Raw genomic sequence first — 13,645 nt, forward strand, 5'->3', positions numbered from 1 at the left:
GCAACAGAATGAATGTGGCTTTTCTTGGAATACCTTGTCCTTCAGTTAAGAAATAGAGCTATTAACACTTACAAAAATGAGGTGAATTAATGTTGGTAGTTTAGAATGGCAGTTGAGAAGCAGAAATCTACAATAATTCCTCCAGAATTTTCAATCAAACTGAAGTTGCTCAATGCTTCAGGTGCACTTTGGAGGCACACTTTCTTAAGATTACATGTAAGCAGACTTCATTCTTGCAGAGCCCAACTGCAGCTGGAAATCAGCCAGTGCATGGATGTCTGCTTGCCATTGAAAAACTTAACAAAAATGTTACATGAAATCAAAGCATCTTTATTTGGTTATATGCAGAAAAAATTAAGAATTAACATCTGTTTAGGATATAGTACAACAAGTGTGCATGTGGCATCGTTGTGCATCTTAGTGCATAGCACTTGAACTATGAGATCACTTAAACATGGAATTTAGTAATATGCATTTGAGTGTTAGCTTTTTTTTTTTTTTTTTTTTTTTTAATGGAAATAACACATTTATAATGTTGTACCTTGTGTTATTTCTACAAAGATTTACTTATTGAGTCACATCCCCGTTAGAGCAATTGCTTTGCATGGTACAAGTTTTGTGTCACGTAGCATTGTAGGAAAATCTTTGTAATTTGTCTTCCTGGTTCACTGTATAGGAAGATTTTCCTTAAGGGGACAAATTAGAAGTTTAAAAAAATATTGGAGTTGCGTGTGTTGTACTGCATGATGCACATTCATTTTCTTTCACTTTTTTCAATTTCATAATATATTTATGAGAAAAACACAGAAAACGTGGTGTCTAGAAAGCTAGAATTTTTGAAGAAATGAAGAAACATGAAAATGCTTCTGTGTACTAGTCTTTAGTAGGTGCTTTGTAACTTCTGCGTTTGTGAATAAAAAGACAGAAGCAGCTGTGGTTGTGCTGCAGCACCACCTAGCGCTCCCACAGCTAAGAGAACTTTCAGCAGCTGCTCTTACAGCTTGGGCAAAACACGAACAAACAAGCAGGCAAAAAAAGCTCTCAGTGCACACGTCGTAGTAAGGTGCAAGTTGTTTCTTAACGTCTATTTGAAAAATGTGTAATAAGACAAACAAAAATGCTTGATCTTGCAATGGTAAAGCGGATACGTGTTTCTAGGGCAACGTATGCATTATGTATATGCTGATTTGATAAATACTTACATTCATACTCTCTAGAAACATTCAATTTCTACAGTGCTTTAGGTGAGAGAAAGAGCTGCCTGGCCATGGAGTTAATGGGAGACAGCGCAATATGGGTTGGCCTGAACAGACAATGGTGCCTGTAACCCAAGAAGTTTCTTTAGATATTACAGAATTACTACTTGTCCAGTTCTGGATGGGCAGAACTGGCAGTATTTTTTACATGCTATTTTTAAGTTGCTTTTGTAGCATAAGTTAGCATTACCACGTCCACTGAGCACTAATGCAGACCTGACAGATGCAAAGTGGCTTTTACTGGAAACCAAAGCCTTCTAGTCTGTTCCTAAGGCAGCTTCACTCTTTTTAATTGTAGTTTTCTTTTAGTGTTTTGTTTGCAACTTATTTTATTCAATATATGCTTTTATGATTTATACTGCATATTATTGCCTGGGAAAGGTGAAGACATCCATATAAGAAAATTGTGGAAATGTAAAGTATTCAGCAAGACAAAATTTTAATATGAGAAATGCCCATGTGTATTAACTAAACAGTAATAGATTTGGACTTCTTCTGATAATCCTAATGATTGTCTAAGTATCTTTCTAACTATGGAAACATGCTAAATTCCTTTTTTTGTCCAGGTGTACTCATATTTTCCTTTACAGAAAAGAAACAAACAAAACAGAACAACGAATCAACCAAAACCAAAACAAAGAAAAAACCCAATGAATACAGGCTGAACCTGGAGCTCAAAAAAGAGGCTGCTTCTATGAGTTGCCACATATCCTGAGAAATTTATGAGCTCTGATTTAAAAATCTGTGTGAGCTTTCCCTCTTTTTTTTTTTTTTTTTTTTTCCTTCTATGAAGTCCCATAAGAATTATTCACACATAATGCATACAGCTGTGCACATCAAACCTGAGTAGGAAGTAATGTGAGCTATGCAACAGAACACTGTGCTGGTTTTCATTGTGGGATGAATAAGGGATTGGCAGTCCACTGAAGCAGTGATAAGACCAAAATTTTCATATGCTATGTTTCCTTTAAGCTGTGTTTTCTTTTTGTTACCTTGGAACAATATGTGCATTCATTAACTGTGAAATTAAACTGTTTGGGCTTTTGTGCAGTTTCATTTCACTGCAACTCAGATGGACTGAAGGAGCAGCTGAATAACTTGATATTGAAAACTTAAAGGTCATGAATATTGGATGTAACAGCTGTTTCCATTAAAAAAAAAAAAATAAAAATGATGTAATCCTATTGCCTAGAAATGTCTGGAATGTGACAATCAGTCACTTGAAATAGGAGAAGGAAAACCAGTTTTAACCAGCCTTTCATTTCAGGAAAGACCTTACTTAGAATTTTTGAAAGACCCACACTTAGAATTTTGCATAATTAAATTCTTCAGGGCAAAAGCTAAAGCTGTCATTTGTCCAGCTATTTATTCTCTGTGAAATATTACAAGTGCAATTTAGAAAAAGCATTCCTCTACATAGCCTTATTGAGCTTTTTGTTTTTCAGGTGTGTGATGAAATGTTGTAACAAAAGACTGGCTCCACTCAGAGTCTTCCATGTAAAAAATTTCTCTCAATATGTTGAGTCATACTTTGTCATGGTAACACATTGAGTGTTTCTTAATAGGGTATGCAGCTTGAAAAGTGCTTCATCAGTTGTCTGTGCACTTGCATACGCTAACATGAAGAAATAAAAAGCCAGTGCGTGTGTCCCAAGCATACTATTCCTTGCATTCTGAAAGAAAGAGTTTGAAAATGGAACAGACTAAACCTTCTGTTTCTGCTGTGTGCCGAGGGAAGGTATGCTGTAACACAGGGATAGAGGATAGATATGCAGTGAATAAAATGATTTAGTTATGCAGTAATTCTGCGTTTAAAAGCCAGTAAGGAAAATGCCAGAGGTATCATCACTGTTTTTTTCATAACCAAAGTGAAATGTTACTGTCTGTACTTTGTGCTTCACACAGATGCGTTTGTTTGTTTTTTCTTTTCTTTTCTTTTCTTTTTTTTTTTTCTTTTTTTTTCTTCCCAGAATGCTTTAAGTAGATGTGGATACATTCAATAGAACCAGCACTTGGGACAGATTTGTTGTTAAATGAAATTGATTTTTGAATTAGATTATGATACTCAGACTGCAAATTCTGCTGTGGTGGAATTTATCTACTTTGCTTTTGATCTATTTCTTGCTCCTAACTCTGGTGTTTTCACTTTTTGTTTATGATGACCTACGAGGTGCTTAGGGAAAATCTAGGGGAAAATATAAATAAAACATCAGTTAAGTTCATTAAGTTAGAACACGTCCATCCTGGTATTTTGACTTGACTATCTTATCCAAAATAGAACAATGATGTATGTAGCTGCATATGTGTGATTTAGGAAAAAACAAGTCAAAAAGAGATCCAAATTTCTGTCTCTTGCATCCCACTTGAGAATGACAGAAATATGGTGGCCTGTATGTATGGCATTTTTTTTTTTTTTTCAATTATGCATAATAAGTCACTCATGCGAACAGGATGTAATAGAGTAAAAACCTATTCTACTTATGAAAAAGTTTGGCAGTGAATTGGTTCAAAAATTTATTTGCAAAATTTTGATTTGAAACACTAGATATTTTCTAGTGAAGATTCATATAAATATAATACTTTCAAATTGGTTAACTTCTGTTCCCAACTGTTTGCCAAACTTGTAAAAGATCAGGCCGGTTACATTCTTAGTTTAGTTTGCAAAACAGACCAAAAAAACCCCAACACAAACACAAAACAAAACAAGCCCATTACTTTGTTGCGGGTTTGTAGCATGCCTGATTGATAAAGAGAATACAAAGAAAAAACACTGGAATCAGAGCCCAAGTATGCTATTGAAAAAATAGCAATGATGTTGCGAATTTGAAATGAGTAGCCTTTCTGGAAGAAGTGATCAAACCAGCTAGTAAAATAGTTGCTAGTAATGTAAACAGTGTGCTGAGTTGTGTTTCTTGGAGTTCCCTGATAATCAGCAGGAAATGAATTTCCTGCTATACGATGAATTTGAGTCATTTCAAAGAGAAAACTAATTATTGGTTATTCTTTCCCAGCATATTACAGGCTATGCCCTCAAAAAAAAAAAAAAAAAAAAAAAAAAGGAGGCTCCTGTGGATTCATAGCATCTTCAGGTCTCATGCTGCTGTTGCATGTAAATGAAATAGACTTTCCAAGTTTAAATAAAAACTTTATTGCATTTTGCACAAAAGATATAAGCTCTTTGTATCCAGTCCATCAATGTCATAGCAATTTATGGTAACTTCTACTTTTTCCTGTTTTAAATGTTGATATCTGGGATAATTCTCACCTTTTGTTCCTAATTATTTTCATTGTCATCTCGTATTGGCATGTAGCTTAGCGTGCAGAGGGCATTTTAAAATAAAGGCAAAATAAGTTCTTTATTTTTCCATTTCTCTCAGTATTCTCTTCATTCTCAAAAGTACTTTTTTGCCTAGGAGGGTTTTATTCAATGGAGCAGTATGTAGAAAATACTAAATGATTTGTGAAGGAAAGAAACCTCTTTCTTTTATGGTGTTTCTGCTTGTGGTGCTTTTAGAAAAGCTTGTATTTTTGTGTGTGCAAACAAGCTGGCTCATTGAGCTGTAATGTGGGACAGTTGGAGGGTTGTGCTGTGACGGCATCTGAGAGGTTAGAGCTGTCAGTATTGGAAGAATGAGAATGGGTGGGAACAAGAAAGATGATCCATGAACAAAAAAGAGGAAAGAGGGGGGAGAGGAATGAGCATGAACAGCGAATGAGGGTGTGGAGCGATGACTGAGCCTTTTGACATGACTTTGAAATAGTTAGACAGCCAGGGAATTTAGAAGGAATTCAGAGCAAATGGCAGGGGGAGTCAAAGCACTGTACAGAAGAGGGAGCCCTCTTCAAGATGACTAAAGAGAAGCTAAAAGACAGAAACCAGCTGTAATAAGTTAAGCTCTGGAGTGTTTTTCTTCTCCCATTCATGATACACTAGATAATTGTTACAAATATTAGCATTACAAAAGTAACAGTCTCTATTTTGTAAACGATGAATCACTTTAGGGGGGAAGTCATGACTTCCTATTAATACATTTGTTCCAAGCAGATGATCTACCAGATCCTAAAATAAATTTTAACTTCCTAATATTAACCCAGAAAACAGTTCCATTTTATCTAAAGCAAAAATCAAAGTTAGCTGGGTGGCAAATATTTACTTCTACTCTGAGAATCAGAGGCTTTCTCCTCTGAGATCAGTACTAGGGGGTTACCAAGTGACCAATACTGTACTGGATTCCTTCCTGTCAAAATGCCATAAACATTCTGCTGGAACTTAGGTCACTGCTCAAAATAACCTTGCTAATTGCAAGTCTACAAGTGTTGGCTGAAATTTCAGTTAGCCGCCATACAGCAGATCTGGATGCTGAGAAATCACGACTGTAGCTCTGAACGTGCAGGAGAAGAACTGACAGGCCTAAACTTGATCTGCACAGTCACTAAGGTACAGGCAGCAGACTATTTGCTATGTTTCATGCAAAACAAAAGCTGTTGACTTTGCTTTGAAGATGGATTGAGTGACATATAATCTATGGCATACTTCGCTGTCTTTTTAGTTTCTGAATTACTGGTTGAATGTAATTCCTTTATCTGAGGAAAAGAAATGGGACAATCATTTTCTTTGCAAAGCTGATACCTGAACTCTCCACCCGGTATAAATGAGGTAAGACAGTACTAAAGCGAAAAGCTTTACAAATCATTGAAACTATCTAAAGCCATAAATTATCAGTTTGCAATTTTTTGTCTGTAAAGGCATTATTTTTTCCCTTGAATCCACTAGTTTTCAGCTTCTAAAAAAGAATTGCTTGACTAGTACGCTTTTGGTTTGAAATAAGAAGTTTCGTTTCCTCTGTGCTATAATCTAACTGCAGATGTAGATTTCTGAATATTGAGAAAAGTTTGTTCAGTTTCTTTCAATCTTTGTACTAGATAATGTAAAGTTCCTGCAATCACAATCTTTTGTTTAAGCAATTTGTCATTCACTTCTGAAGGGAAAAGAATATTTGTCATGTTTAAACAGTTCAGTGTCATGTGTTCCATGTTTTGATGGGAAGATTATAACTTTTTTGAGAAGGTGAAACTGAGTGCTCGGTCTTCTGTATTCCCTGAGACATTACTCAGCTAACTTTTATAGGTCGCAGTATAATTAGAAATAGACACTGTAACTATAATTACGTTACTTCATGAAAACTTTGACCTATATTGTGATGTGTTCAGTTATGGCTTAGGAAACCAACAGACTGAAAAAAAAACTAATAATAGGAAATACGGTGATTTTATTGCTTTATCAAAATTTTACAATCTTCATTTGAAACTCATTCACAGGAAAGTTGAATGTGGCGTATGGACAGTGGCCAGTGAGGAATACTCTTTTGTTTGTTTGTTTGTTTGTTTGTTGTTGTTTTTTAGTATAGTTGCATTGCATTTGGAAGACTGTTTTGAAAATATTCTGAGATGTAATTTTCCAAAGGTCCTTTGTTTTATTTTTTCTCAGCTCTTAAAGTTGCATGTGTGCCATGTCTGGAGGAATACACTCAGACTGCTCAAAACATCTGTTCCTTTTGAAAAAAAAAAATTATTCTTTTGAAATTGTATCTACAGGAAAAGTTCAAGTATTTTTGGGTAGTAGTTTTCTTCAAAGATTTGCACTGGGGTAAGATGATATTTTGACTTTCCTGAAGCAGAAATTGGTACTGGGAAATTGTTGACTGATACATAGTTTGTGTAAAGTGCCAAAAAACTGAGGAATCAGCCATAGGTTATGGTAACTGTTATATCTGCTATTTGGATAGAAATTTCTCATCACATTCTAAAAAGTTCTTAGTTCTGCTGTTCAGCTGCCCATACATCAGTTGCCAATTGGTTTTTGCTAGCTAAGTATGTTACAACCTTCAACTCTATAGTGGCAATCCATGTCATCATGTTCTCCAAAATTCTGCTTACAGCTATATGTGCTTAGCAATACAAGTGTCATAGTTGCTTTTTACATAAGTACTGTTGCCCTGTTTCTTATCATCTTCTGAATGCTGTTTCAGGGGTTGAATCCTTACTGCTCCATGCAATAATTAGAAAGGTCCTTGTGTTCTTCTATGGCTCACGCTATACAAGCAGCTTAGTTTGGGTCAAGAGTATGATTTCAAATTAAATCTGATTGTTTTCTCTATTAAGCTCTCTCATGTTTGTGCTGGAGAACAGTCTCATTGTGTGCAAGCTGCTTGCTCCTGCTCACAGCTATTGCAATTATTAAGGGCTTTTCCTTTCTTTCCGCAGTCACTTCATCTTCATTCATGTTTTACTTCTTGTTTTCTGTATTAATGCTTTCTTGTTTCATCTGAGTTGATGCTTTCCTTTGTGAGCAATTTTCACATTTAACATATAATTGCCTTTAAACAGTTGAATCAGATATAGTTGGCATAGCATTTCATTTCCTGTGTTGCTAGTACTGATAATTGAAGAAACTTCATTATAAGTTAATATTTTTGCTGCTTTTCCTTTGTATTTACATAATGATGTTTTTCTAAGAGAAAAATCAGAAAGCTGACATTAACTGATAAAAACTGAGATTTCATTAACAATTTCTATAAATTCAAGCACAATATACATTTAGGAAAGATTTTAAAATTATTTTGATCCTCCTAATCCCATGTGACATTGTAAAATTAATACTAATAAAAAAGATAAACAGCAGTGTTACGTTTTAGAAATTCTTTAAATGAGCTTCAAAAGAAGGTATCAATCATGTTTTGGGGAAGAATTATTACAGTGAGCAATGTTGTCATTCTTACAATTCATGCTTCAGTCTTGGAGTGAAAGACTATTCTGTTCATTAAGAACAGTGGCCTCTCTTGGAACTTAGGTAAGAGGGCTAAAGAGTATACAGATTTTAGGATGTCTTGCTCAAAATTAATTAATAGCAGCAGGTAAGAGTGGTGTGGTCATAATGTTCTACAAATATTATTGTTTGGTTAATATATTAATGGAGTGAAAGATACTGAATTAAAGGCAGTGCTGGGCTTCTAACAGAGGGCTTGGAGAGGAAACATATTAGGTTTGACAGACTTGCTGTTATATTATTGTACTGTTTCAAGATTTTCTTAGCTGACCAACGTTCCTATTAGCTTTCTATTTGACTCATTTTTCTCACAAGCCTCTTGATGAAATGTTGAAAAGCCTCTCTGAAAAGATCTCAGTGGTTAAGAGCGTAATCAAAAGATTTTTAAGAAATACCAATACTTCTTCCTCTTGGCAGTTATTATTGCAGGATCAGTTGAAATCTTACTGTCCAGAAAAAGAACAGCTGTGGTTTTTGCTTTTTTTTTCTGTGGTTCAATGGTATTGCTGTTTTGGTAGAAAAAGACCCATGGAAGAAATAAATTTTACATTTGAAGTGTGTTGAAAATATAAAAGCTACAGAATCCCCTGGGAATGTAGGTTTTCATGATGCGAGCATGTTGGTTGTTACTTGTTACCAGTTACTGACCAAATTTCATGCTTTTGTGTTCAGGGATGATGCAAGTGTTTTCTTTCCATGAACATTATATACTACTAGTGTCTTTAGCTTACTGGACTTTGTACCTCATTATCCATGGGTGTTTTACATAATCCATACAAGATCTGGAATGTTATTTCAGTTACCTGTGCTAGGCAGAGTGAGAGAGGCCTTAGCTAGAATTCTAGCTCAAGTATGACACCCTGAGGGTAGAATTATGGAATTTCCAGGGTTATACCCGGTGTGGCAGCAGTATGGCTACTTTTATCATAAAAGGCTTTGGACAAAGCTAGGTATCTGCAGAACCATTCCGGTAGTTCTGAGAGGAAGAGGGAAGTAAGAACACTTGTATGGCTCCATGGGGCCTAGCAGAAGGCAGGAGGGATTTGTTCGCCAAACTCTAAAAGCCTCAAGGCCATATTATTATGCCTGGGTTTTGCCATTGTTTTTCTTCCATTCCAGTCATTCTGATTCTAGAAAACGGGAAGTTGGCTGATAACTACAGGAAAAGCACTTGGTAGTTCTAACAGAAGTAAAACCTAAATGTAACTTAGGATTTAGTATGTGGTGAAAGATATTTATTTCCTTTATCTATTTGGCTGGATAATGGTCATATTCCATCTTTTAATTAATTGAAACTGAAGGTCCTCCAAGGGAATAAAAATAACTAATCACTAACACTGATAAAATTTGTTCATCTGAAGTTAATACGTACTAATTTTATTGTTTCAATTTTATTTGGAACCAAACTTTAAAATATTTCATTTTGTAAATGAGCCAAAAGAGGAGAGGGAGATATTTCCCTCCTTCTCATCAGGAATAATTCCATTTAATTCTTACCTTAATTTCTTCTCTGTATGTACTGCAGGCTGCCATAATCGTGAGGTCTTTTCTATGTCTTTGTGAATCTGATTTGAGAAAGACAGAAGATTTGAGGTAGTATAAATTCAGGATTCAATGAGGCTAAATTAATAATGATTAATCTTGGAGGAAATGTAACTATGCACAAGCAAGTGAAACAAATTTGCATTTGAAGCTTGAAATCATATAAGTTCATTAACTTCCAAAAAGACAAGTTCAGCTTTTGAAATTCAAAGAGTTAGTTACAGGCTGACTGGTCGACAGCCTTTCTTTTTCTCATTGCTCTTTCATGGAAGTAGGAGTTACGCTCATCACTGAAAGTCTAGACAAAGACAATTTATAACTTATCTTTGTATAGCTAGAAAACAAAATGAAATGACACACAAAGAAATGAACGGTGAATAAGACTGTTTTTTGTCAGCATAATAGTTTGTCTCAGCCAAAACCACAGGTCACGCTGACTTGTGTGCTTAAAGATGTGAATGACACTGACTGTAAAGTGATTTATAAATCAAGGATATTATCCTAGATAGCAATATGTAATAAAAATATTTGCCTATATATGTGTTTGTGTGTATGTATAAATGAATAAGTATTTAAATAACTATTGCTCATTCACTTCTTTCAAGGCACTTCAGTCCTACTCTGTTAAGCACAAGAGTTTTTTCTCAAGCAGCATCAACAGCTTAACAACCATTAGGCCTGGTGCTTTACACTGGAAAGTTCTCTTGTAAAGCTAAAATTGTTGCTTTTAAGAGAATTATCCTGCTAGAGCACAAACTGAGTTTCAGAATTATTGGATTAGAATAGTCTATGTACCAGTTTAGCACAGACTCTACAGTCTTGTAACACACTTCTAAATTACAGTTACAGTGCATTCTAAACACTTCTAGCAATAATATTTTTTCCAGTTTTAAAGTATTTAGTTATTAAATAGTATGAAAATATTAGCCTCTAGTACTCTGAATCTTACAAACAGCCCAAACAAACATCTATTTTAATGATACTGAATTTCAGATTTCTTAGGACTGATTTATTTGGAAGTACATGCTTCCTTGTGTCTATTAAATACAACAGGTTTGTTCGTTTGTTTTCGATTATGTTAGAAACATTTGTGGTTAAGGTACTGAAGATAAGGTATAAAATTAATTTTGATCATTTGATGTTTAGATGGTATTCCACTATTACGATCTAACAAAAAAACCAAGGTCATTATGGATTATTTTATTTGAATAGAAGATACCATACACATTTCTTTAAATTGGAATCTAAGAAAGATCCACTTATGGGATGGCAGTGACATTTGAAAATCAATTGAATCAGACAGGACAAACTACTAATTGTTTTTATATGCAAAGTCTCAAATGTTTCAATACCTCCCTAAAGTTGATTAAAGTAGGTTTGGAAGGACTGCATATAAATATATGTTTATTGACATCCTAACAATTCTGTAACTCCAAGTTTCCAGTTTGGTCTCCACTGTATTCCTTTTTAAAAACACCTGTTCTTTGTCTCAGTCTTCACTGGCAGCCAGAATTCTCACATCTCTGAACCAGTATCTCTAGGTGGAAACTGGGGGAGCAAACTGCACCCCACTGTAAGGGAGGAGGAAGTCTGAGACCTACTCATGAGACTGAATGGACTGTACAAGTCCAGGGGGCCAGGTAGCGTGCATCCCAGGGCCATAAGGCAGCTGGCTGATGTGGTTGCTGAGCCACTCTTCATCATATTTGAAAAGTCATGGCTGTCAGACAAAGTCCCTGGGGACTGGAAGAAGGGAAACATCACTCCCATTTACAAGAAAGGGAGGAAAGAGGACTCAGGGACCTACGAGGCTGAGCCTCACCTCTGTGCCTGGGAAGATCGTAGAACAGTTCCTCCCAGAAGACACGTTAAGGCACATGAGGGACAAGTGGGTGGGTGATCCAAGACAGCTAGTATGGCTTCACCAAAGGGAAGTCATGCCTGACCAATCTGATGATAGAGTAACAGCACTGATGGATAAAGGGAAGGCAACTGGTACCTTTGTCTTGCACTTCTGCAAGGCCTTAGACATGGTCCCCCATCACATCCTTATCTCTAAATCAGGGAGATATGGATTTAAAGGGCAGACTATTTGGTGGATGAGGAATTGGTTGGAATGTCACAGCCAGTTGTGGTCAATGGCTCTATGTCCAGGTGGAGGCCAATAACAAGTGATGTCCCCCAGGGATTTATCTTGGGTCTGATTAACTCTTTAAAATCTTTTTTAATGACATAGATGATGGATCGAATGAACCCTCAGCAAGTTTACTGATGACACCCACCTGAGTGATGCTTTTATACAGCAGAAATAAGGGGCACCATCCAGATGGACCTTGATAAACTCGAAAGGTGGGCCTGTGTAAACCAAATGAGGTCCCCCTCTATTTTGCCCTTGTGAGGCACACAATTCTTACCAAATTCTTATCAAATTCTGTTATAGCCACCACGCCTTAGTCAGAGAATAAATGAGGTTAGCATCCTTTGACTTTAGCAAGTCAAAATGTTTTGATTAACATTTTTCCCTTGTATTTTGCATGTCTGTACAGAAGGATGGATTTTTTTTTTGTCCTGTGTGAACTTGCAGATCCTTTTGTTTATTTTGATGTGTCATACATCTCAGTTGTTTATTGGTGCCTAAACTATTTTGTGCTGTTTATGTGTAGTTACACTTTGCTATCTGGAACTTAATTCTTCTGTCTTTCACCAAGAAATGTTCTCTTTTGTCTAAAATAAGAATTTCTCTTAGGAGTTTAACTCCAGTAAAGGTCCCAATTAAGTTTAGTATCTCCTAGGTCTATACTGAAAATATTTTAAGAGAATGGCATCTGATTGTTTTATATGAACAGTAGAAGGAGATTCTTATCAGTAAATAGAGCTCAAACGATGAATACCTTATGGCCCTGCAGAAGGCCTGAAGAATTCTAGAAATTGTCTTGTTCCATTTTTAAAATGGCAAGAATATCCCAGAAATACTTGCTCAGATTTATTTATGTGTCACTCTTCCAGTAGTTTTCATTTTACAGTTGCAAACTTCTCCTGTCATTCTCCAGTTCTGTTACACCCCAGGCCTTATTGCCATAAATGTTTTGGACATCAGCTATCTGAAGTTTGCTGGGTGGACTGAATAATCCATTCTGTTTAAGAATCTGGACTGTGGTGAATGCTGTGACCAGAAAGTCTTTTAAAACCAAAGTGAAATAAACATTTAAAAGCAGTTTATCTTCTCTGAAGCCACCCTTTTTAGCAGTAAAGGTGGAGGCTAGCCTCGGCTTTTGTGGCACTGCAGCTGGTCCTGGAAGTTGGCTGGAATATCTTTCAGCAGCAACTGCGCTTCCTCTGGACAATAGAATCCTTTTCCTTCTTTACAGTATGTTTTATCCTTTGGCCCCAGCAGTGGCTCACATGGCAGCACAAATGCAAGCTGCTGGTATCCCAAGACTGGAGCTCTGTGATTAGCTTTTCAGGTATCATTACATAAGCAGCCTGAAGTGCTCAGTGAGTGACATCATTTCTCCCTTTCTCCTGGCCTTTTTCCTTGCAAACATAGTTGACCAGTATACTTGCACACTGAATACCCGATTAAAATATATCATACATGCTACTAATAAGTTATTACAGAGCAGCTCCATATCTTTCACATTCCCAGACAAACCATTACTACAATAGCTCTGTCAAAGAATCAGTGATTTGGCATCTATTTCACACTATTCTGAAGTACAAGGATATAAGAATGTTAGTCACTGAATCCTGAAATGACAGATTGCAGTAAGGACATGCCTACTGGCCTGATCATTGAATTGGACAATTATTTTGAAATTTGTTTTTTTTGTATCATGTACTTGAGTATCATGCAGCTAGACTCTTGTAAGACCTGATAATTTATGTTGAAATCTGTCTAAAAACAGTGTACTTTAAGGGAAAAAAGAAATCAAGATATTCTACAGGGAAAACACACCAGTCAAATTAATAATTTTGCCATATTCCAACAAGTTTCTGAGAATTTTAGAAAAAGGTAAAATGC

General features: G+C 35.9%; 1 protein-coding gene across 3 annotated transcripts in view; it reads left to right on the plus strand.

Moving 5' to 3' along the window:
• AKAP6 (A-kinase anchoring protein 6) overlaps positions 1–13,645 on the plus strand; it is a 276,451-nt gene that overhangs the window by 68,080 nt on the left and 194,726 nt on the right. Inside the window, exon 1 of one of the 3 annotated variants that reach the window (XM_048949917.1) lies at positions 5,589–5,694. The exons of the other annotated variants lie outside the window; for them this stretch is intronic. Within the exon in view, the coding sequence (XP_048805874.1) occupies positions 5,614–5,694 (81 nt within the window). The 5' untranslated portion in view covers positions 5,589–5,613. Of the gene's footprint in view, positions 1–5,588; positions 5,695–13,645 lie in introns of those variants that run through there. 3 annotated transcript variants of the gene reach the window in all.

This window comes from Lagopus muta, chromosome 6 (genome assembly GCF_023343835.1).
Source record: "Lagopus muta isolate bLagMut1 chromosome 6, bLagMut1 primary, whole genome shotgun sequence".
NCBI lineage: Eukaryota > Metazoa > Chordata > Aves > Galliformes > Phasianidae > Lagopus > Lagopus muta.